Source organism: Guyanagaster necrorhizus (genome assembly GCF_019112545.1).
Source record: "Guyanagaster necrorhizus MCA 3950 unplaced genomic scaffold BT62scaffold_16, whole genome shotgun sequence".
NCBI classification, from domain to species: domain Eukaryota; kingdom Fungi; phylum Basidiomycota; class Agaricomycetes; order Agaricales; family Physalacriaceae; genus Guyanagaster; species Guyanagaster necrorhizus.
Genome location: NW_025064895.1, coordinates 440,347 through 462,069, shown reverse-complemented (window position 1 = coordinate 462,069; position 21,723 = coordinate 440,347). Strand labels below are relative to the sequence as shown.

General features: G+C 47.3%; 9 protein-coding genes across 9 annotated transcripts; 5 read left to right on the top strand and 4 right to left on the bottom strand.

Annotated features, from left to right (window-relative positions):
* The first annotated feature begins 415 nt into the window (after positions 1–415).
* On the top strand, positions 416–3,044 carry BT62DRAFT_933429 (uncharacterized protein). Its single transcript, XM_043186557.1, has 8 exons — positions 416–1,309; positions 1,381–1,488; positions 1,542–1,628; positions 1,683–2,024; positions 2,074–2,346; positions 2,402–2,452; positions 2,501–2,579; positions 2,631–3,044. Exons 1-8 carry the CDS (start codon positions 440–442, stop codon positions 2,750–2,752), a joined length of 1,932 nt encoding a protein of 643 aa, XP_043038511.1. The 5' UTR covers positions 416–439; the 3' UTR covers positions 2,753–3,044.
* Positions 2,802–5,833, top strand: BT62DRAFT_933428 (MFS general substrate transporter). The gene is given in 23 exon segments (XM_043186556.1): positions 2,802–2,845; positions 2,922–3,356; positions 3,412–3,418; positions 3,473–3,546; positions 3,597–3,612; positions 3,670–3,750; positions 3,795–3,834; positions 3,887–3,953; positions 4,003–4,090; positions 4,142–4,197; positions 4,248–4,459; positions 4,512–4,582; positions 4,598–4,601; positions 4,706–4,823; positions 4,885–4,901; positions 4,954–5,029; positions 5,082–5,101; positions 5,156–5,165; positions 5,219–5,287; positions 5,339–5,369; positions 5,437–5,470; positions 5,532–5,537; positions 5,593–5,833. The coding sequence occupies 22 exon segments, from the start codon at positions 3,166–3,168 to the stop codon at positions 5,808–5,810; spliced, it is 1,506 nt and encodes a 501-aa protein (XP_043038510.1). The 5' UTR covers positions 2,802–2,845; positions 2,922–3,165; the 3' UTR covers positions 5,811–5,833.
* A 220-nt stretch (positions 5,834–6,053) lies between these two features.
* Positions 6,054–8,415, top strand: BT62DRAFT_951333 (ERG4/ERG24 ergosterol biosynthesis protein; the record flags this gene model as incomplete). Its single annotated transcript, XM_043188180.1, has 11 exons — positions 6,054–6,187; positions 6,246–6,414; positions 6,464–6,961; positions 7,022–7,068; positions 7,117–7,167; positions 7,213–7,258; positions 7,306–7,415; positions 7,468–7,599; positions 7,653–7,698; positions 7,745–7,875; positions 7,923–8,415. The coding sequence occupies 11 exons, from the start codon at positions 6,057–6,059 to the stop codon at positions 7,999–8,001; spliced, it is 1,440 nt and encodes a 479-aa protein (XP_043038509.1). The 3' UTR covers positions 8,002–8,415.
* Positions 8,146–10,808, bottom strand: BT62DRAFT_898393 (MFS general substrate transporter; the record flags this gene model as incomplete). The annotated part of the gene is made up of 18 exons (XM_043183333.1): positions 8,146–8,371; positions 8,482–8,519; positions 8,578–8,611; positions 8,659–8,727; positions 8,843–8,866; positions 8,919–9,023; positions 9,129–9,246; positions 9,363–9,437; positions 9,488–9,699; positions 9,751–9,806; positions 9,858–9,945; positions 9,994–10,060; positions 10,112–10,151; positions 10,198–10,278; positions 10,332–10,347; positions 10,398–10,471; positions 10,531–10,537; positions 10,597–10,808. The coding sequence occupies 18 exons, from the start codon at positions 10,806–10,808 to the stop codon at positions 8,146–8,148; spliced, it is 1,542 nt and encodes a 513-aa protein (XP_043038508.1).
* A 1,611-nt stretch (positions 10,809–12,419) lies between these two features.
* BT62DRAFT_970215 (apses-domain-containing protein) lies at positions 12,420–15,077 on the bottom strand. The gene is made up of 5 exons (XM_043188977.1): positions 14,984–15,077; positions 14,750–14,937; positions 13,465–14,698; positions 12,706–13,419; positions 12,420–12,655 (listed from the first exon to the last, which is right to left on the bottom strand). Exons 1-5 carry the CDS (start codon positions 15,056–15,058, stop codon positions 12,635–12,637), a joined length of 2,232 nt encoding a protein of 743 aa, XP_043038507.1. The 5' UTR covers positions 15,059–15,077; the 3' UTR covers positions 12,420–12,634.
* An 86-nt stretch (positions 15,078–15,163) lies between these two features.
* Positions 15,164–16,666, top strand: BT62DRAFT_1077224 (P-loop containing nucleoside triphosphate hydrolase protein). The gene is made up of 7 exons (XM_043179280.1): positions 15,164–15,328; positions 15,378–15,442; positions 15,492–15,625; positions 15,675–15,988; positions 16,040–16,251; positions 16,301–16,433; positions 16,480–16,666. Exons 1-7 carry the CDS (start codon positions 15,210–15,212, stop codon positions 16,568–16,570), a joined length of 1,068 nt encoding a protein of 355 aa, XP_043038506.1. The 5' UTR covers positions 15,164–15,209; the 3' UTR covers positions 16,571–16,666.
* On the bottom strand, positions 16,311–17,132 carry BT62DRAFT_1077223 (uncharacterized protein; the record flags this gene model as incomplete). The annotated part of the gene is made up of 6 exons (XM_043179279.1): positions 16,311–16,433; positions 16,480–16,700; positions 16,748–16,851; positions 16,901–16,953; positions 17,003–17,023; positions 17,078–17,132. The coding sequence occupies 5 exons, from the start codon at positions 17,130–17,132 to the stop codon at positions 16,628–16,630; spliced, it is 306 nt and encodes a 101-aa protein (XP_043038505.1). The 3' UTR covers positions 16,311–16,433; positions 16,480–16,627.
* A 31-nt stretch (positions 17,133–17,163) lies between these two features.
* BT62DRAFT_951320 (uncharacterized protein) lies at positions 17,164–20,369 on the top strand. Its single transcript, XM_043188179.1, has 7 exons — positions 17,164–17,343; positions 17,397–17,534; positions 17,583–17,834; positions 17,884–19,428; positions 19,490–19,819; positions 19,875–19,937; positions 19,990–20,369. Exons 1-7 carry the CDS (start codon positions 17,182–17,184, stop codon positions 20,155–20,157), a joined length of 2,658 nt encoding a protein of 885 aa, XP_043038504.1. The 5' UTR covers positions 17,164–17,181; the 3' UTR covers positions 20,158–20,369.
* Positions 20,012–21,699, bottom strand: BT62DRAFT_933417 (uncharacterized protein). The gene is made up of 6 exons (XM_043186555.1): positions 21,649–21,699; positions 21,531–21,598; positions 21,361–21,478; positions 21,259–21,315; positions 20,289–21,208; positions 20,012–20,235 (listed from the first exon to the last, which is right to left on the bottom strand). The coding sequence occupies exons 1-6, from the start codon at positions 21,655–21,657 to the stop codon at positions 20,193–20,195; spliced, it is 1,215 nt and encodes a 404-aa protein (XP_043038503.1). The 5' UTR covers positions 21,658–21,699; the 3' UTR covers positions 20,012–20,192.
* Positions 21,700–21,723: the final 24 nt, after the last annotated feature.

The window sequence follows — 21,723 nt, the reverse complement described above, 5'->3', positions numbered from 1 at the left end:
ACCAGAGATCTTATCATGTCCATTCATTGTCGCACTTTCATATGGAATATAATCTAGGACCATCATAATTATTCAGATGGCATCACAGACGCGCTTTCCGCTGCGGCAATACAGAAGCAACGGAAACCTGGGAGACTATTTGTATGCATTGTAGTAACTGGCAGTATCAGGGTAAGATTTGGATATGATCCAGGTCCTGCAGACGGCCCCGCACCGCATCATTGATGAATTGACGATGCAACCTGGAGAAATCTAGCCGGAATCTACGCCTGCGGACTCCGAAATTATCCTATCACTACTGATCTACTGACCATTATTCTCGGTCTCATTTCGATTAGATCCATTGTTCTTGGAGCCCCGAGAGGTGCCGAAAAATATTTAAAAAAGCAGTTTCGAGGACGCCCAAGAAACAGCCGCAATACTATTATCAAGTCGCATTATGCTCTCCATCTCTCACATTGAGGAACCCAGCGCCAAGAGCTCCCGCCGTTCGCCATTAAAGAACATGGCACAGAAGATGAAGAGGGGAGTTCAGCGGATACGGCGCTGGGGTTCGTCTTCGGCTCACGTAATCCCTAGTCCCAGTATGTCGACGTCCCCGAAACCAAACATTGCCACTCTTCCTTTAAACTCCACCCTTCCCGAATACGCTGAATCTCTCCATTCCTTCCCTTACTCCAACGCAAAGGTATACGGTAGCGATTCACTCGGGTGTCTGAATATCGGGGCTATCGACCGGGTCAGTCATCATTCCTATACTACAATTTCCTCGTTGTCGGGCATGTCGAGCGATGTAGTTCAGTCGCAGACGACTGAAGGTGAGAGCAAAGGACGGCATGATGCGCCAGCAGCACCTCTGATTGAGGAGGTTCCTGTTGATGCTACAGTTGATGAATATGACGAGCAGAAGGAAGGGAGGAATCAGGGTAACGTTGAGACTGCTGAGAAGCAATCAGATGAGAACCTCAAGACTGCCGACGAAGTTGGATCATCGTCTTCTCTGTTCACATCGGTGTACAACCACCCGGACGTTCCGGACCCTTTTCTCATCGACGATGACGATGACAAGAGCGATAGCGGCCGCGTCTCCGACGACCCATCGCCGCAGCTCTCTAGCTCGCGGCAAAGTATGGCACCCGCTGAGGAAATCCCTCTTGCCGCTTCACTGGCTTCGCCTTCCTTGAACATTCACAAGGACGTGCCACCGCCCCCGCCTGCAGAAGTAGACACCGACGCAGATGAAGAGGAAGCACCGGACTTGTATCTACCGGGACTCGTGCTACCTACGATGTTCCTACCCATCCCGAATGTGCGCCGCCCTCTTTTATACACATTGACGTGGTGGCTTTTCAAAGGGTTGACATATATGACACGTACTAGACTGATCCTTTGACTACTCTTCTCACCAAATATATTTATCCACCTGATAAGCGCCCCTTTCGAGATTCGACTGGCGAGTGGCAGCACGCCAATTTCCATACCCTCGTCGTAAGCTTCTAAGTTTTAAGAGCCTGTGCGAAGTTGAATTTAACGTTGCATAGATGACCAACAGCTGGAGGGCGCTTGCGAGAATGGCTCGCGATAGACTCGTTACCTCAGACCCAGAAGACTTGACCTCGATTTTGGGTGTATGTCGCTTGTGTTGTATTTACTATCTAATTCTAAACACCGCGTTTCTCTAGCTTTGGTATTTACGTTTGGCGTGTCTAGCTCGTCTCCGCCTTTTCAACCAAACGTCAGCGGAGTGTACCAATCTATTTTCCGTCTTGAACGGCATTGCGCCACCTTCAGCACGGGAATGGGTCTTTGAGCGAATTCTTCCATTCGAGCTAGAAGTCATGCATGCACGTCTAAAATACTGGGCGGGCGATCATATTGGGTATCTCGATGTGTTGGGCTCGCTCCTCAGCACATGCCGGTCAAAATCACGCACGTCGAAGAACGACCCAACGTCCGTGACGATGTGGAAAGAGCGTGGAGCGAGATTGGCCTTAATTATGGCGTCCCAATTGATGGAAATGAATGTTTGTGTATCTCCTGCAACATTTATCTCCTCTGATTTAATAGGTGTAGGGCTTTGGTGCGGCGACGAAGCTGCTGGATCCCCTGTGTGATCAGAACACCACGGCGTCTTCTGCCCTCCGTTCCACTATTGCCAGGATTTATTTGCAGGCGGGACAAATTGATATGGCTACAAAGCATTTTGCTATCGTTGCAATGGACCCGTCTGTAGACCCATCAGCGAAGGACATGAATGCGGCTTTGTTGGCGTCAGCGCATGGTCAGTGGGAGCGAGCCAGCGAACTATTAAGAAGGATTTTGGAAAAGGACGCCGAGGATTACGCAGTTAGTGCATTTGATCTCTCTAACGACTTATAAGCATTGATTGATTATGCCTAAGGTGGTGAATAATTTGGCGGTTACGCTTTTGGGACGAGGAAAGCTCAAAGAGGTACATGTTAGCCTTTTTATCTCTGTCATGATTGACGCGTGCCACCAGGGTATCGAGATGCTGGAAAAGGCTTTGAAGACATCTCCATCGAGTGTTGTGGTTGCAGAACCTTTTCTTTTTAACCTATGTACGTAAATGGATGGTCTGGTATTGACTGGCTCTAAGTATTGTGTTTCAGCTACACTGTACGAGCTGCGGTCTGCTACTGGAGCGGATAAAAAAAGAGACCTCCTTGTTGAAGTTGCACAGTGGAGTGGAGATGGACTTAGGACGACATGTTTGAAGATGCCTACGAATTAACTGCTCTTTCTTATCCAGAATTTTCGAGCTGCCTGATACAACGAGCAGCGGCCTGTGTTGCTTCTACGAGACAGTTAAATTGGTGATCGAGCTGTGAGTTCGGCACTGTGAATGCTTCCAGCAATGATACTCGGATGAAAATATTACTCACAGCATCTTAAATATCTAGGTAGATAACCATTACGGCGTTGCCAGATCCATTCTATTCCCTGACTTTGACAGCTCCATTCGATGCCTAATTTACCGTATGTTTTCAAGTGGTTACCTATATCGAGTAAGTGTGCGCGCAACCTGTCAATTCTGGCGCCGTGTTCAATAGATATTCGGAGCCGGTATTAATCCTGGATCTCAACGAGATCATTTTCAAACGCTTAAAAGCCTTCCAAGCCACTTCTACACTCATGCCATCCCTCATGGATACTGTCGGGTCCTCACTTACTTCCAAGACATCCGGATCCTTTGATGGAAGTAACTTGTATAATTGTCATGTCGATGTCAGCGGTGTAGATGAAAGAAAGCTCTTGCGGAAGATTGACATTGCTCTGGTACCTTGGCTGTCTTTTTTGTACCTGCTCAGCTTTTTAGATCGTACGAGTATTGGAAAGTACGTTCAACTGCAATGTTTGCTTTCCGCCGTCTTACTCAACTGCATCGCATAGCGCCAAGGTCTGTGTACGCTCTATTGACAACAACTTATCGACATAACTCTCGTTATTTCAGCTCTATCATCTGGAAGCCGACTTGCAAATTACGGACAAGCAGTACCTGCTTGCTTTGACAGTTTTTTTCTTTAGGTATTTCGTTTTATAGGAATGACTACTAGGCGTTACTAACTCCTTTTAAGCTATGCTTTATTTGAGGTGCCAACAGATCGTGTGACTTTCTCAACGTCTGTATGTACTAACGAATTTTGAAAGGTCCCTTCGAACGTGTTTCTCAAACGCTTCCGCCCATCTTTGTGGTTGTCATCTCTCATGTTACTTTGGGGTATAATGATGGTGCGCCGTTTATATTCTGCAAGATGTAATGCTCAAAGTATCAGACCGTCCAAGGCTTAGTGCACAACTTCGGTGGTCTTTTGGGTAACACCATCATTTATCTCAACTTCATTGCTTTTACCTAACTTGGAAACAGGTATGCGATGGATGTTAGGAATGTTTGAGGCTTGCCTATACCCAGGCGTCAATTTCTACTTGTCATGGTGAGTAGCTTTGAGCGGTTCTCAGCAGATCTTCATGGCCTCCTTCAAGCTGGTATAAACGAACCGAATTTGGACTGCGGGCGGCTGTGTTCTTCTCTGCTGCTACCGTGTCTGGAGCATTTGGAGGCTTGCTGGCGGTAAGAGGTGGCGAGGTCTTCTTTCCAAATAGAAATTCACTCCACTATTAGGCTGCCATATCAAACATGGATGGAGTCGGCGGAAAGCCCGCTTGGGCTTGGATCTTGTGAGCTACCTTATTCTGTACCTGTGAACTCAGCTAATCCCGTTTATCAGTATCCTCGAGGGCGTTCTCACAGTCGTTGCAGCACTTGCTTCCTTTTGGATCATTCAAGACTTTCCTGACACGGCCAAGTTTCTCTCTGAAGCAGAGAGGACCGTAGTTGTTCGGAGATTGCAAGCAGACAGTCAATTCAGTGCAACTGGCGAGAAATTCAAGTTAAAATACATAAAGCAGAGCCTACTTGATTGGAAGACTTGGTTCGGGAGTGAGTCATAGTCCTGACAATGGGGCGTCGACTCATCAACGATCTACCATAGTGATGATTTTCGCCGGGAGTGCTATGCCATTGTATGCGTTCTCGTTGTTTTTACCCTCCATCATTAATGAGGTAAGTATGTCGTGTCTTGTCAGATGAAATTTTGACAGCTTACGGGTTGCTCGTATCTAGCTAGGTGAGAATAACCGCTGGTCGTCACGTTTAGTAAATCATCATTTCTCTCTGATTTTTCAGGTTATACAGCCACACGGGCTAATCTGCTGACTGTTCCTATTTATGTGTTCGCTTGCCTCGTAACATGCGTTGTTGGATTCTTCGGTGACAGATGGGGCCGACGTGGTTATCTCAATATGTAAGCGTGATCTATTATTTTCAGATTTCGCCTTACTCATAACTCATGATTGGATTCGAAGGGTGTTCTTTTCCCTTGGTATGCCCCTTTGCATTATATGGCCAAACATGGTACTCAATGGTTGTTATAGGTGCTGCGGGATACATCATTCTTATTGCCTCGAGAAGTGGCCCTTTATCATACTTTGCCGCATATCTTGCAACCTGGTAAGTCTTCCTCTCAGGATGGTGTTGTAATGGCCTCACTTCGGCTTAAAAGTGGGATTTTCCCTGTTGTTCGTAAGTGTTGTCACATCATGCTCCGTTTTCCCATAAACTCCTCTTACTTTCTAGCGAACACGGTGTGAGTCCCTCGCCCTTTATAATATCATTCAGAGGTAGAGCTCATGAGAACAGTGCTTGGTTTTCTAATAATATCGAGGGGACATATAAGCGAGGTGTTACTCTGGGTATGCTAATTAGCTTGTACGTTCTTTCATCCAGGTGCGTGTCAACTGGACTAAAAATTATCAGCGGGAATCTCAATGGCGCCGTCAGTTCAAACGTGGTATGTACCATTGTCGTGCGGTCAAGAGTACTGACAGGTTAATCATTCCATCAATCGATTTCCATAGTACCGCGCCAGTGATAAACCATGGTATACACTTGGTAAATACTTTATCAAACCGTTCATGAAGCACTGACAAAAACTCGGTGTTCCATCTTACAGGACACGGTGCGTATCGTTATATCACTTTCAATGTGGCATAGTCAACTGAGAGGTACATTAGGTATGGTGCTCATGTACATTAGCCTCGGGATGATATCCTCGATTGCCTGTCTATTTCTCTTAGACAGAGAGAACAAGAAACGCGAGAGAGGTGAGAGGGACGAGATAATTGGCGATAGTAGCATGACGGGAAACGAGAAAAATGGTCGATTTGCTACCCTCGCTGATGCGAAAATGGAGAAAGGCGATCAATGGAGTGGATATAGGTACACTTTATGAGCGTGAAAGATTTGACCTCACTGGATTGATAAGAGAATGGTTATTTTCGAGCAAGGTTTGAGCAACAAATATCGTCGCTTAATATTAAATAAGGCATCACTTTTATATACGTAACTCATTGGACTTACTGATTCCGGTCAATTCGTGACGCGCTAAACTCGATCATTTATTTGTACTTGTTGACCAAAGTCCTCTCCGGAATCGTTCGATAAATTTGCCAGAATTTTGTTTAATTTGCTTCCCTCAATGGTTGCAGACGGGAAGGGAACTTTGCGACAACAGAATACCTCCAACGTTACGCCAACGGCTGTGGATGGTATCATCAAAGTCTCCGACGAGGGGAAGAAAATTGATCAGAGGCTTGACCAGCATGGGACGTGCGTAGATCCATTTCTTCCGATGTCCTCAGCGTACTTACTGGTCTCTCGAGTGCAGTTATGAGTTCGGTGGTCCACTAGGTGTCACGGCCATCATGACTGGTTTTCCCTTGCTCATGTATTATCTCTGGATTTGCCTATGGTTCTACGACGGAAAGCTTGTTCACCCCACGTCGTTTGAGGATGTCAAGCCTTTCCTGTTCAGAATGTGGGATCATATTTGCACTGTGCGCCAGCTCCATGTCTATTTCTGGAGCTGACTTACATTTTGTACAGGATGCAAGCCCCAATGCTTATGCGTGGAAAGTCTATTCCGCAAACATATTTTTCCAGCTCTTCTTGGCTTGGATTATGCCTGGTTTCCAGCAGAACGGGCTTCCCGTTCCTTCATTGGGCTACAAGACACTCATTTACCATTGCAACGCAATTTACTCGCTCTATGCGACCATGGTGACTGCTGCCATGCTTCATTACACCGGCACTTTCCGTCTGACTGAAATCATTGACAACTACGGGCATCTCATGAGCGTTGCTATGATCTGGGGTTTCGGCGTGTCGTTCGGGATGTACTTCATCGCCGTTGCTACTGGCACTCAAATACGGATGTCCGGCAGCTTCATTTATGATGTTTTCATGGGCGCGTCACTGAACCCTCGGATCGGTCCTGTTGATTTGAAGATGTGGGCAGAAGTTCGTATTCCTTGGGTCATCGTGTTTTTCTTGGCGGTATCGGGTTGCTGCCAGCAATATGAGAAGTATGGCGTTGTTACTCCGGTAAGATGTTTTAATATTTTTTTATCGATAGAAAACCCCGTGGACTCATCGGTCAAACAGAACATGGCATTCATGACCCTTGCAACGTGGCTCTACGTGAATGCCTGGTAGGTGGCGACAGTCCACAATCACAGTCTATCGCTGACTATCTTCAGTGCGAAAGGCGAAGAATGTATCCCCCAGACCTGGGATATGTATCACGAGAAGTAAGAGTTTATACCTAGCCATTCTCAGCTAATATGATGGTGCAGATGGGGCTTTATGGTCATCTTCTGGAACTTGGCTGGTGTCCCTTTTGTGAGTCGATTCTACATTCCTATTGCGTGTTTTCTGATCACCATCAGTCTTATGTTTACTCCGTCGTGTACATGGCCTCTCATGATCCATCAAAATACAAATTTTCGACACCCACCTACGTTGTCTTGTTCACCACGCTTTTGACAGCCTATTATATGTGCGTTTTTCCATATCATTGACTCTTTCTTGCGTCACTCACATTCAACCAGCTGGGATACTGCTATGGCTCAAAAGAGCCATTTCAAGATGCAGACGCAAGGAATTACCAAATTCCGCACATCATTCCCTCAGCTTCCCTGGAATACCGTTAAGAACCCTACCTACATCCAGACTGCGCACGGGTGGGTTCACCGATGAGACTTAGTTGTCTCATGGAGACTGATGTTGTCTCTAGAAACCGACTTCTCACCAGCGGATGGTGGGCATACTCACGAAAACCTGTTCGTATAGCGATCGTATGTATTGCTCGTTCTGATTTTGTTGCAGAACTACGTAGCAGACTGGACGATGAGCTTCACTTGGGGAGCTGTCATCGGCATGGCTACGCCTATCCCTTACTTCTACTCGGTGTTTTTCATCACCGTTCTGATGCATCGCTGCAGCCGTGACTTTGAACGGTATGTTTTTCGATCATTTCATTCATCCAGGTTTGACAGGTTTGTAGGTGTTCTATCAAATATGGAAAAGACTGGGAGAGATACTGCTCTATCGTCAAGTACAAATTTATTCCAGGCATCTATTAGATACATCTCCAGGAAACATACCATGACTGGCTCTTAGTAAATTGCAGCATGCGCTTTACGATTGACGTACGTCACATACCAGACTAAGGTTCACCGTTACCGTTCTTCATGAAACGCGTTTATTATACATCTACATACTGATGTTTATAGGATGTACCTATATCCACTCCACGCATCGCCTTTCTCCCTCTTGGCTGCTTCGACTGTAACGAACCGACCGTTGCTTTCATCTCCTTGTACGTCTTCATCACCGATGAGTTCGTCCCTCTCCCCTCTCTCTCGTTTCTTGTTCTCTCTGTTCGCAAAGAACAGATAGATCATGGAAAAGATAATGCCAAGGCCAATGTACATAAGTACAAGACCTAAGTTTCTTTTGAGTATTTGTTCAAACAAAGAGATGAGTTATGGTTATTCATACCATGTCCTGTGCAGATAGATCGATATATTTAGTAAAGCTTCATGACGCGTGTGCGAGAGCACGTACCAAGGATGTACCGGGGTTTATCTTTGGCTCGGTACTGCCCTCACTTAGTCAGATCGTGTGAACAGACTTTACGAGGGAACAGTTGCACATACCACATTAGAGCTGACTGCGCCGTTTATGTTTCCACTTGAAAGAGTGAATGTCTAGTAAATCCTGGGAACATCTTGACGTACAAGCTGATCACCATCGCCAAAGAAACACTGCGTTTGTAGGAACCTTCCACGTTGTTGGACATCCAAGCACTGGTATATTTTTGAGCCGGACTGCGCCAAGAAAGACCCGGGAAACTTACACGGTGTTCGCTGGAAAGTTCAAGCAGGCAGTGGTGAGAGACAAACCGATCGAGCTCGTCAGTACTCACGGATGATGGGATAGATACCACTTTACGAGATAGGTTCAGCGATGAGGGGGGCATTTCCAAAAGTAGACTGACCAGGTCGCAAGATATACAGCGAAGTATGATAGTGCGGCGCTTCTCGAAGCGATGAGAATGATGTAACCCGCAGCCCCTAAGTTATATAGTACTGAGGGCGAAAGACTTGATCACGATGTAAAGTGGCGTACCAAGAGAAAGGAGCACACTTTGTGGAATAAACATAATTAGGGCAGGGAGTCGTGGATGATGCAGATAATTTTTACTCACAGATTAAAATAACCACGTCGACCCCATCTGTCAGCCAAAAAGCCTACAATACATGTCATGATGCAAGCCCACACATAGACAGGAACCGTCAGCAGATTTGCTGGTGTGGCATCGAAACCTAAATAAAGGAATTTAACGCGAATTTCTCCACGGAACTTCGGATAATCATCGGGTCTTACCAAGCTAATAGCGACTGATAAGGGACAAAGGTACACGAGAATTGTCGAAATACACTTGCCTCATTGATGATGGTCGGTAAAAATAGGGAGAACGCATACAGTGGCATATCGCAACCCATGTAAATCACAACTATTTTTGATGCAATTAGCTCCAGGTGATTGGACATGACAATGGCTTACTCCCAACCCACGTCTTCCAATCGAGTAAGCTCTGCATGATGTATTTCATCCTTAACTTTTCGCCGGCCGCGCTAAACTGATCGTCTCCTTGCAATCTCCGAACAACCACAGTTCTCTCTTCTTCTGAAAGGAACTTGGCCGTGTCGGGGAAGTCTTGGATGATCCAAAACGAGGCGAATCCCGCGACGACGGTGGCGAGGCCTTGGATGATGCTGAATGAAAACGTTTGTAAATCAAGCAATGAAAAAGACAGAGTATCTCACAAGATCCAAGCCCAAGCCGGTTTTCCGCCAATTCCCTCCATATTTGATATAGCTGCCTGATATACGAGTGAGAGCGAGCTGGAAAAATAGATCTAGAAAGTCTTTACCGCTAGTAAACCTCCAAATGCACCGGACACGGTTGCGGCGGAGAAGAACACGGCAGCCCGGATGCCAAACTCGGACCGTTTGTACCAGCTAAGAAGCTCGCGTTGAGATTCGTTGGACAGGACGTGAGCTGCGTACCATGATAAGTAATAATTGACACCAGGAAACAAGCCAGCTTCGAATGTTCCCAACATCCAACGCATCCCTATACTTCCCATTAGTCCATGAGAATGAGTGATAAGGAGAGTGTGATCACCTAAGAGGCCACCGTAATTGTGCACTAAGCCTTGGACGGTCTGATGCCTGATCAGCATTAGAAGTATCATTCCGGTGTTAACTCACCATCATTATACCCCAAAGGAACATGAGAGCCGACAGCCATATGGACGGGCGTAAGCGTTTCAAAAACACATTCGAGGGAACCTCAAGCCGTATCAGCTAACGTTTCACAATACACAGCACAGTATTTAAATCACCTCGAAAATAGAGTAGCTGAAGAAGAATTAGCAACTAGTAGATGAGTTTGATTTAGGATATCTCACCTGAAGAAAAAAATGGTCAGCGCTATGAGGTACTGGTCGTCAGATATGTGCAAGTCATCCTCCAAATTGTAGAGCTGGTATACAGAACAGTCACAAAAAGTCGGCTTCATGTCAGTGTACGGGGCAGGCACACCTTGGCGCTAAAGTTGAGAAAGGAAATGAATTGAATGACGTATTCAGAATACAAACCCACACTCACTTCCCAATGCTTGTGCGATCCAAGAAGCTTAGAAGGTACAAGAAAGATAGCCAGGGTATCAAGGCAATATCAAGCTTCCGCAAGAGTTTTCGCTCGTCTACGCCGCTGATGTCGATATGCGGATTGTACACATTGGAGTTCTCTACAATCTGCACCGTACCGGCTTCCTTTTCGTTAGTCAACGAAGGAGATGAAGGCTTGGTCGTATCCATGTTGGGGGAACGATAGAAGAGCAGGATGGATCAGCAACCTTTTAAATAAACGCCCACTGATTGACACCGGAGCCGATTGAAAAGATGTGCCTATCGGCAACCACGCCAATTGCAATATAAAAGTCCTAGACTTTCACGTCGAAGCTAACGTGCGAGGACATGGAACAGAATAGATCATATGGAGAATGTTGCCTCTCACTTGACCTGACTCTGTTCTGTTAAGTTGTCCCTGATTTCGGTCACATGCAACGATATCGATTGATGGGACGCCAATGACCCCACATCGTTCAATGGCCGTACCCCGCAGCCCCGTGTAGAATGGCCTTAAATAGAGAAATTTCAATTAGGATTGGGGGCCACCTAGTAATGGCACATACCTAAGTGTACTATAAGTGGGCCTGCCACCACTGAGGCGGGCACAAGTGAATGTCGCGGAATCGCATAAGTAAGGGGTGCACAAGTTTTGAGCCATGCGACAGTGCGGAGGATAGTTCTCCCAGTGACCGCATGTGCAACACCCAAAACAAAGGATAGAATCGATTACGTTCATGCTTCTGCTGATCGGGTCCTTCATACTGTGATTGATTCGAGGCTATCGCATCGCGATTCGCGAGACGAAGGGTTAACTCATATTTCACGGTATTTTTCTCCAAGTTCATTAATCAAGAAATTCAATCCTCGCTAATTAGTATTTCTGACATCGTGTACGCGTAGCGACACCTATCCGGGGGACGACAGGTGGCCGTTTCTGGAAACAATCCGTCTGCACGGGCAACTGTTTGTCCCGGTCCTATCACTGACTAACAGGTTCACGGGAGTTCCACCTGTGAGAATGGTATAGAAGGTCTCAAAGTGGAATGGAGCAAGGGTGCTGCGCAAAACGCAAATATAGGACATTTCTGACTACACACACCATATACACTATTAATACTAGCAGCATGAAAGCCTCCGGCACTACCAGAGGACCACGATGGCCTGGATGTCCCACCAGAAATCATCAAGAGAAAACATTTAGCGATGACACGTTGAATGACAAGTTCGAAGACAAGTGGCGCGGACACCTGAGTACAGTAATCGGCTTGTATTTAAATTTTGAGACGTCTGAAGAACAAGTGTTGTTACCAGTCACTCAGCGACAAGTACACAAGTGTATGACAAGAAAAATATTGGGTCCTACGAGTAACAAAAACCACCAATACTTCTACATTGTACGAGGATGTTCGCATCATTCATAGTGGCGCTTTCTCTCCATCTGGTATGTTCTCCACATTCTGGAGGATCGTTTCCTGAGGCTTGGTCAGATGCATGTCGAGAACGAGCAAACCATCACAAGTTGCGCCTTCTGCGTCAAAAATATATTTGGCCTCAATCTATGCGCAGGATTCATAGAAGTTTCTCCACCCATTCAACCCTTCCTTGATCATACAATCAGTCTTCGGATTCTGCATATTCCTACTTCCCCTTCATGTTTTCACCCTTTCCAGCATTGTTCAAGGCTACACAATCTCCCAAGTCTATTACCTGACTATTTGACCCCTTGTTCAAATTTCATGAATAGTATTTGACATGATCTTGAGACTTGCAAGAGGCAAATCGAACAGGGACGAAACAAGATGCTATAAAGTGCTGCGTGACTTCCTTCTGGGGACTACCCTGGTTCTTCTAGTACCTAAGCCGAACGCTCAGTATCTCAAACCGAATTCAAAATCAAGACAATTGCAATTGCTAAGCATACAAATGCATAGATAATCGAAATCAAGGACAGTCGTATGAGTTAGGGAATAAATACATCCACACTTACAAGGCATGATGTTAAAAGACTGTCCTTAGATTATGCCATCTCGAACCTGAGAAATCCCGTTAGCATTATAGATGAGTAAAAAGGGAAGACCTGCACCTTTTGCATAAATCCCGACACCCGACCGATATCGACAACTTGGGCTTCACTTTCCACGGCAACAAGCAAACTATCAAGCATGTCCTCAACCTTGTCAACACCTATGCCTGTGCAAAGTGCAACAATTTTTCGGCACATGAACTCTTTTTCTGCACTTGCGCCTCTTAATCCCTTCATTCGTTGCTCCGTTATCTCCTCCATCTTCTCGTGCCACATCTTCAACCGCCTTAATCTGATCAACGACGCAACAGAATCACCAGAAGGCATGGGCGGATCCACATCAATAGTGACGACCGGAGCCTGAGTTCCAGTCATCGTGGACGAAGGTCCTCTGTAGCGGAACGCCGGGCTCTTGTCCTCCACTCCTTCACTCTCGCCGCCACGACCCGTCCAGTCGAACTGCACCTCATCCTCGATCGCATGTTCCACATTTCGTACGCGCTGAGCCAGCATGTCTAGCTCTGCGCAACGACCCTGCCACATTTGAATTTGTTTCCGCTGTTCGCTCAGCTCACGCGTCGCAGCGCGTAGATGAGCTTGTGTCACATCTAATGCGTCCTGCTTACTCTTTATCTCTGTTTGGAACTCCGTAGACAACGATTGTATCATGTTGGTCATGTCCGCAATAACATCTTGAGACTTCTGCACTGGTACGGGAGGTACGGATCGTAGCGTCGCAAGGATATCTTCCGGTTTGGGTCCTCCACTCAGCTCCTGAAAAGAATGAGCAAATGAATCAAGGGTGATGAAAAACATTACCTCGCTTTCGACGCCAAAATCACCCGGCCTAAGGCCCAACTTGTTCATCAGCATTTTGTTTGCGCCGACGTCAACGAGTGTGCGAACCAACGTCCTACTACCCACTCGGGCTGCAATGTTGAGGGCTGTGTCACCGTGCTCATCTTGTAAATCCACAATCTTAGCAAAATCGCTATCTTCCTTGGCAATCCATAAAAATATCTGATCCAGGTAATACCGCGCTACCACCGCACGACCGTTTACGCCAGCTAGCGCAACGATATGGTGAAGAACGCTCTTTCTGGATGTGTCCAAAGTCATGATAGATTGTGATAGTCCATACGAAAGTAACTGTGGAAGAGATTGCGCATCATATGAATGCGTGGAAAGGATTGTTCGTATCAGCGGAGTCTCTCCGAGATGATTGCCTCGATGTACGTCTGCACCCGATGATAGCAGTGCTTGAACAGTAGAAAGGCGCGACAATGCACATGCAAGATGTAGGGCAGAATGACCTTGGTCATCAAGAATAGTATCGACTTCGATTGAATTAGAGCCAGGTATAGGAGCGATGTCATTTAATAGAGTCATAACGGGAACTGGGGCATCGGATTGGCATATCGAGGTGACAACGGCAGCGCGACGCGTATCTTTCAGTGGTATGGAAGGATCGATGTTTCGTGGAACAGATGGTTTGGTGGCGAGACGGACCAGCCGTTTATCTGGGACAAGTACAGGAGGCGTGGGATCTTTTCGGGCGCGTTTCGTCGGCGATGGTCCATCTTCAGTAGCTGCTTGAGGTTCCGGAGCATTCATCTCTGTGTGTGCATCCTCCGAACGATTTCTTTTCAGCGGCTGTGACAATGGCGGAGGGGTTTGCGAGAACGGAGACTGTGAAAAGGTATTGGGGGACTTGTAGCCTGGTCTCGCTGCAGAAACAGCGGATGTTGAAGGTGTGAAGAGTCCTTGGGCGCGACCTTGATTGAGGAGTCGAAGAGCAGAACCTGGCATTATCGGAGGCGGAGCAAGCGCGGATGGCATTCCTGCCATGTAGTTGTTCGTCGCCGTATTGGACGGTATTGATGAATAAGATGATGACGCAGAGAGAGGTCTAGGCGATACCGAGTTGATATTAGGAGTCGACACTGGAAGAGCGGCAAGAGAGTTGGTGCTGGGTGTGAAATCGAACAAAGGCGCTAGCAAGGGGGCAACACCGTACTGCAAAGCGATATCTCGGCCTCTTTCAAGTGGAATCCTGAGCAGATAATAAGCAAGGAAACGAGGGTCAACAACGGACGATGCATACCAGGTGCCTTGGTATTTGCCATATCCACCCTGGACGATTTCGTGTTTTCCTGGAAGGATCTCTTTTTCAAGGATCTTCGTCCGCCGTCCTTTGTCAACGCCAGCTACTTTGAGGATCTGGGTCGCGTTCACGAACGAGTCGCCGCGTCTGCGCATGACAGCAATCCCTCTGATCATGCACTCATATACCTGTGCTCAATTAGCACGTACCCATCGCAACGTCAGAAAAGCGTACCTGGACTGACGAGTAGACTGCATTATAGATTTTCACAGGCGGCTGGTTGGGGGCTTGTCGACCCGACTGCATCATCGCCGGTGTTGTCTGCAAGGTGCCACTTCGGGCGCGACACGCGAGGTTAGGACTAAACAAAATAAATAAATAACTTCGTGGGAAAGTCAAATTAGCTCGCGCTCTCGCGTCGACGCGTACTCTTTTCACAAAATCACTCATTGGCCCTGCAATGCTTTACGACGAGGACACCGAAATGGTGGATGTTAACGCCATACCTACCTCTGTCAAGGGCAAGGGCAAGGCTGTCGGTAGCGACGCCGGGCCTTATGACAATGACAACCTGCCATGGTGAGCAGCTCATGAGCAGTAGTGACAGTTCTCATATAGTAGCATTTAGGGTGGAAAAGTACCGCCCGGTTACTTTGAGTGACGTTGTCTCGCACAAGGACATAACCAGCACTAGTGCGCGGTTTCAACATCCATGGTTGAATTTCCCTGACCCTGATCCCAGTCGAAAAATTCATCGAAAAGAATCGTCTACCTCATCTTTTGTTCTATGGACCCCCTGGCACCGGCAAGACATCCACTATATTAGCAGTCGCACGTCGTATATATGGGCCTGACTATCGGAAACAAATCCTGGAAGTAAGTTGTACCACCTTGTGTTCGGCCAACTCATCAGTCATTTGTGTAGCTCAACGCGTCAGATGAACGTGGTATTGACGTTGTCCGCGAGCAGATCAAACAGTTCGCGGAGACGCGTACTCTGTTCTCTAAGGGCTACAAGCTTATTGTTCTTGACGAGGCAGACATGATGACCCAAGCAGCCCAAGCAGCCCTTCGTCGAGTAATTGAACAGTATACCAAGAACGTCCGATTCTGCATCATTTGCAACTACGTCAACAAGATTGCACCAGCTATTCAGAGTCGTTGTACGCGCTTTCGATTTTCGCCTCTTCCTATAGATCAGGTACAGAAGAGATTGATGACAGTGGTGGAGGCCGAGAAGTGTGTATTATCTACTCATTGCACTATTATATTGTTCTGATGCTTTTCTAGAGTTCATCTTACAGATGACGGCAAGAAGGCTCTGCTAAAGCTTTCAAAGGGGGACATGCGTAGGGCACTCAATGTTTTACAGGCGTGTCATGCAGCCTATGACATTATCAGTGAAACCGAAATCTACAACTGTACTGGGAGTCCACATCCCGCTGACGTCGAAACCATTGTAAAATCTATGCTCTCCGATGAATTCACGACTTCTTATCAAAGTTCGTATCTGGACATCTGCTCTGCGAATCCTGACTGATAACTGTTCAGTGATTTCTGCGATGAAAATTGAGCGAGGATTGGCGTTGCAGGACCTCATTACTGGAGCTTATGAGTTCATTGAGGGCATCGATTTGAAGCCAACTGCTCGTATCTATCTCCTTGATCATCTCGCAACAACAGAGTATGTTCAGCTGTATATGTCGTGTCCCGTACTGACTGCCTTGCAGGCATCGCTTGTCCACTGGTGGAAGCGAAAAGATACAGCTGACGGCGCTCCTCAGTGCTTTCAAGAATGCGGTAGAGTTGTCGGCCAAGTAACAATGCTTACTTACCATTCCCATAAATATTTTCATCATGCAATAAAGATAATCAGTACTATGACAGAATATTCTTTCCGCGATTTACATAGCTGGCAAAACTTGGTCTGGCGTCCATTTCGTCGATTGACCTGTCTGTGATTAAAGACGCTGAGCTGAAAAGAATTGTGAAACCTACCGCTTATCCATTTCGCTCGCCCATGTTATCTCTTTCAAAGGTGAGGCGTTAAGGGATGCCCCCAGAATTCCGAGTGCCAACGCCACGAATGTTTCAATTACAATCTAGGCCGTGATTGAGCAAACGTATAGCCAAAGATACAATTCCACTCACATCCTGCGGTAACTGTCCCTCGGGTCGTTCCAAGGCTTTCAGATGTGAAAGGTCTGCCAATATGTTACGGGGTATGCTGAGGGACATTGAAGTAGTTCTCACGTTCATACGTAGAAAATGCAGCTATGGCGGGGACGTCAGGATGTGTATATTATGTCTATACAATATTGTCATTACCATGAAAAATGGCCACCGTAGCGATGAAAAGGAACGTACGGCCAAGAAGCGACATGGTGGCAGAAAGCAAGGAACACGTGGAACGCGTCGGTGGCCACACCGTCATGGCGTTTCTCATTCCCTCCCATCTCCCTCGGAGGGCCCTTCCCCAGGATGTCTCATCTAGCATTCTCAACAAAATCGACGCTGCGACGAACGAGTCGCTGAATGCGGCGCTGGCGTCGTCGTGGATCCAAGAACTCAACGACATTATATACGCAACCAAGGTCACTCAATATTCTTCAAGGCATACACATCTGTCACTCATGCGCCTCCTCAGAAACGCATACACGAGCGTATCCATGAGGACTTTCCAAAATTTGAACAACAGCTAGCGTCAGCCAAGTCTCTGCAGACACGTCTGCAGTCCTTAACCAGGGAGATCGACGGTCTCTCTGACAAGTTGTCACGACCAGAGGTGAATAGTCGCCATTTCTGTGATTTCATCGTTGACCTATTTCACTAGACAGGCCTGATACCGACGCTAATACACTCTCTTACGGAGCATGTAACCTTGGCGCAAGAAAACGCGGATGCAGAAGTTCTCCATGGCTGCCTGTCTCATTTATTGCGGTGTCGAACGGAACTCGAATCTTTGGACAGTCTGGTAAATGCTGGAAAGCTTCCAGACGCTGTGGCCGCTTGCAAGGAAGTGGAGGTATTACTTACCGATGTTCCTCTGCCATTGACGCACAGTGATGTTCTTGTCGACCTCAAGGTGCCTACTGTTATTTTCGTGTCAGATTTGTGATTCTCATTGGAACTAGAACAAATTCCGTTCTGCAAAAGCTCGCATTGAGGATCAACTGGGTGAGGCATATACCAGAATCATATCCGTGTCTCCAGAATCCTTAATCGTCCGACCCTCTGTGCAAGTTCGACAAGCGGAGACAGTACTGAAACTTTCACACCTGCTATCCTCTCTGTCTGAACAGGCTTTGGTGAACTACCTTAACATTCTACGACGCGACCTCATGACAAACTACGTGGACCGTATACTCCGAGAAGACATCTCCATCATCGTATCAGCGAACGAAATCTCTTGCGTCCATTCTTCGGGGAAGAACAAAATTGACGGCCTGTCGAATGTCTTGTCCTTCCTTTCCACCCACCTCTTTCTCTTCCTCCCTCAGCACCAACAGGTTCAATTTCCCCAGTCGCTATGCAAACCACTTAGTCTCAGTGTTCTCAACAACCTTTTGATGCCCGCCTTGCCATCTTCCTTCAATCAGCTTCCTCCCTTCATTGATCTCGTCCGGTGCGCCGTTGAATTTGAAGCCAAATTCATCATAGGCATTCTTGGAGGCGATCAACATGACAATTTAATACACAGTTGGGCGGAAGGCGTGGCTGGACACTACGAACGGCGAAGAAGACTTCAGATTTTGGACGCGTCAAGAGTTCTCATCATGTCGCCCCGCAATAAATACGGCGTTCTCACTATGGAAGTTGAATTACAGACGGAAAGTCGCCAGCCTACTGTTGTCCCAGTACAGGCCGATGATAGCGCCCCTGCGGGCGATGAAGACGCATGGGGATTTGACAACAGAGAGGAGAAGGCTCGAACAGAAAGTGACATCGAAGGTTTGGAGTCAAATGGAAATGGCTGGGAATTCGATGACGAAATTGACATGGAGGAGGATGACGGAAAGCAAGGAAATGGTGACAATGAGGATGATCCCGGAGACGCTTGGGGTTGGAATGATGAGGACCAGTCTTCCGAGGCCCTTCCTGAAGAGACGGCTTGGGACGATCCTTGGGGTGACATGCCCACGGACGATCCTGCTCCTCCTGTTCCTTCTGTCGCATCCCACGGAGCTGCTGACACATCGGCAAAGGCGATGAGTAAATGCAATGAGGGAGCTAACGGGAACTCTCGTATGAGCTCTCAGAAGACGGCAGCACGCGTTGTTCCCCACAAACTGCCGGAAAAGCGGCCACCCAAGCTCACTTTGACGGAGACTTACTTAGTTTCGGGACAGGTGATGGAGATACTCAAGATTGTTGAAGACATCCTCAATGAAGGGGCGGAGTTGGCCGCTTCCAATATTTTTCCGTCATCAAAGTCGCCCATAGGAAATCTTCTGTTGCAAACGGCGCCATCGGTTGTGGATCTCTACAAAGCACTGTATCCTGTGGTGTTCAGTGGAGAACTGAAGACTGCGGTGGATGCTCCACTGCGGTTTTCGAATGACTGCCTGTATCTCAGTCAAGAGCTGGAACGAATTGACGCGGGTACCGTCGAAGAGCGAATGCAAGAGTCCCGGGAATGCTTGAAGATTCTGGGCAACAGTTGGCTGGATGATACCATTGTAAGTCACCAGACACAATTCTCGCGCCTGTCATTTTCGACCGATTCGTTCTTGTATGTAGGAACAATACAGACAGTCGGTCGATGAAATCATTAAGGATGGTGCTGTAGGGTTTACGTACACGGGAGACCAGGACCGATATGACGAATGTGAAGCGGCCCTCAACAGAGTTTTGCAAGACATCAAGCGCCTTGCGCAACTTTGGAAGGGGATTCTCACGAAGAGTAAATATTACATGGCTATCGGATCTGTGACGGAGGCTGCGCTCTCAAGGGTCTTGGTGGATATTCTTGCCCTGCCTGATATCCCAGAAGTAGAGTCAGGGCGGTTGGCAGAGCTATGTCGTATTCTTCATGCTCTTGAAGGTCTATTCGTTGAGGATCCGGAACAGGTATGTCTCTGTTGTGCCTACGTCCTTTTCTGCTGTTTTACTAAACAATTATCAGCCGTCTTTTGTGGTAGCATATGCGCCATCATGGTTGAAGTATTCTTATCTATCAGAGCTTTTAGTCAGTGTTTTTTCATCTTAGAATACCGCCGGCATGCTGATCTCTTGGACAGGAAGCATCCATGGCAGACACAACATATTTATTCGAGGCAGGGGCTTTAGTGGACTTTGAGGTTGATGAACTTGTGAGACTCGTTCGCGCTCTATTTGCGGACACGAATCTACGAACTATTACCATTAACAAGCTGTTGCAAGGGCATCCCAACCGATCAGATTCATGATGGACCTGTATTATATAGCAAGCTATTCAAACGTTCTATGACTTTCCAGCAACTCTTTTGTCCTGATATGATTTTAACCTGCTATGATATACATGTCAGATAAGTTACAGTGCGTAAAAAGGAAACTTGACCTTTTGTAATCTCGGTCAGCCTTTGCCTGTGGATTTAGCTTCTTCGATTCATCGACTGCGTCTTTCGCGTCTTTGCCCTTTTTCTTCCGTTTTCGCCTCTTCTCAGCAGACTGGTCCATCAACAAAAAGTCCTTGATGGAAGGAAGAGAGGAGTTCTCAAGAGGCTCCAGTCGTACCGGGCCATCGTCATTGTCTTCCTCCTCATCTTCGTCAGGGACGGAGGGCAGTGGAATTGGGGTGGGTGATAGAACCACATCCAGAGGTGACTTGGGTTGAGAAGCGAACGGAGGTTGTAGATCATCGTTAAACCAACCGCCGGGTCTGTTTAATAGTGCGTCTCCCGGAGATGAGGTATCGTCTCTGAGAGGGGATATATCGTTACCAGAATCGTCATCGCTGACATCCAAACCTTCATATTCGCCAGCACCCTCGAAGATATCAAAATCTTCTGGGAGCTCAGGTTCAGGCTCGGGTTCCAGTTTTCGTGCGGATCGTGGCTTGGGGGATTCTTTGGGAGGCTCAGATGGTGTACTCTGAGGTTTTTCTTCCGTCTTTGCCATAGTCTCGATTTTTCGCCTCTTTTTCTTCTTCTTAGCGTCAACATCGCCCTGATTTATTGGTTTGAATCCGATGGGTTTGAACTTATTGTTTGGTAATGGTGCATCGGTTATGACTGGAGGTTGTTGTGAATCACCTGTTTTCGGCCGCTTAGCCTTCAATTCGCGAACGATGTCCTCGCGAGTGCGCTTCTTGCGCACTGTAGATTCTGGAGTCTCCCCCAAGAAAGCCTTCTCAAGCGTATCATCATCTACCGAAGCTGCAGCGGCGTTCTTGTTTTGTTCGAGTAATGCCACGTCAAGCCCCTTGACGAGAATGGTATGGTCGCTATCTCCGCCGAGGTAGCCGCGTTGCGCGTCGACCTGGTAGTTGTCAGTGCGCCTGAATGGAACAGCCAACCGATAGACCTCACTACATCTTTACCCTGGTCAGCGGTACGTTTATCGAAATCCTCCAGGATAGCTTCAACCTGTACTCTGTGAGAGCTTGGCTATGGTATTGCGAAAACACGCACCTGTGCATAGTCATTCCCACCGCCGACTCTCCGCTCAGCCGCACGGTCCCGGTACTTTGCTTCCTTCTTCACTTTCCGCGGTTTGAATGCAGGCTCAGAGGCACTGATGGTCTTAGCCCTAACGAACATATGTGAGAACCCCGGCAATGTAGTGACCATGCCCGACGTACTGTTTTACCCCACGTCTTGATGATGTTGCAGCCCCCGATGAATTATTCAAAAGTTGTCGAAACGAGTCCTATGAATGCTTCAGCACACTGCGAAAACAGAAAAGATGAAAAGGCATACTTGGTCCATAGCGGTCAGAGGAAATCAATTACCAAATGGGGGCCGGACAAGATTTGGACTCAGGGGAAGTGCCAA

Excerpts from the sequence above, each read along its gene's own strand:
- BT62DRAFT_951320 (XM_043188179.1), top strand. The coding sequence starts at position 17,182 with ATGGCGTTTCTCATTCCCTCCCATCTCCCTCGGAGGGCCCTTCCCCAG. Across the intron at positions 19,429-19,489 it reads GTTGGCTGGATGATACCATT|GAACAATACAGACAGTCGGT; the intron begins GTAAGTCACCAG and ends TCTTGTATGTAG. Across the intron at positions 19,820-19,874 it reads TCGTTGAGGATCCGGAACAG|CCGTCTTTTGTGGTAGCATA; the intron begins GTATGTCTCTGT and ends AACAATTATCAG.
- BT62DRAFT_933429 (XM_043186557.1), top strand. The coding sequence starts at position 440 with ATGCTCTCCATCTCTCACATTGAGGAACCCAGCGCCAAGAGCTCCCGC. Across the intron at positions 1,310-1,380 it reads TGTTCCTACCCATCCCGAAT|ACTGATCCTTTGACTACTCT; the intron begins GTGCGCCGCCCT and ends GACACGTACTAG. Across the intron at positions 2,347-2,401 it reads AGGACGCCGAGGATTACGCA|GTGGTGAATAATTTGGCGGT; the intron begins GTTAGTGCATTT and ends ATTATGCCTAAG.
- BT62DRAFT_933428 (XM_043186556.1), top strand. The coding sequence starts at position 3,166 with ATGGATACTGTCGGGTCCTCACTTACTTCCAAGACATCCGGATCCTTT. Across the intron at positions 3,835-3,886 it reads CAACTTCGGTGGTCTTTTGG|GTATGCGATGGATGTTAGGA; the intron begins GTAACACCATCA and ends ACTTGGAAACAG. Across the intron at positions 3,954-4,002 it reads GTCAATTTCTACTTGTCATG|CTGGTATAAACGAACCGAAT; the intron begins GTGAGTAGCTTT and ends GCCTCCTTCAAG.
- BT62DRAFT_933417 (XM_043186555.1), bottom strand. Across the intron at positions 21,316-21,360 it reads GTGGGAATGACTATGCACAG|GTTGAAGCTATCCTGGAGGA; the intron begins GTGCGTGTTTTC and ends CACAGAGTACAG. Across the intron at positions 20,236-20,288 it reads GCTGACCGAGATTACAAAAG|GTTAAAATCATATCAGGACA; the intron begins GTCAAGTTTCCT and ends ATATCATAGCAG.
- BT62DRAFT_970215 (XM_043188977.1), bottom strand. The coding sequence starts at position 15,058 with ATGATGCAGTCGGGTCGACAAGCCCCCAACCAGCCGCCTGTGAAAATC. Across the intron at positions 14,938-14,983 it reads CAGTCTACTCGTCAGTCCAG|GTATATGAGTGCATGATCAG; the intron begins GTACGCTTTTCT and ends AATTGAGCACAG. Across the intron at positions 14,699-14,749 it reads GGCAAATACCAAGGCACCTG|GATTCCACTTGAAAGAGGCC; the intron begins GTATGCATCGTC and ends TTATCTGCTCAG.
- BT62DRAFT_1077224 (XM_043179280.1), top strand. The coding sequence starts at position 15,210 with ATGCTTTACGACGAGGACACCGAAATGGTGGATGTTAACGCCATACCT. Across the intron at positions 15,443-15,491 it reads CAAGGACATAACCAGCACTA|TCGAAAAATTCATCGAAAAG; the intron begins GTGCGCGGTTTC and ends CCCTGATCCCAG. Across the intron at positions 15,989-16,039 it reads ACAGTGGTGGAGGCCGAGAA|AGTTCATCTTACAGATGACG; the intron begins GTGTGTATTATC and ends ATGCTTTTCTAG.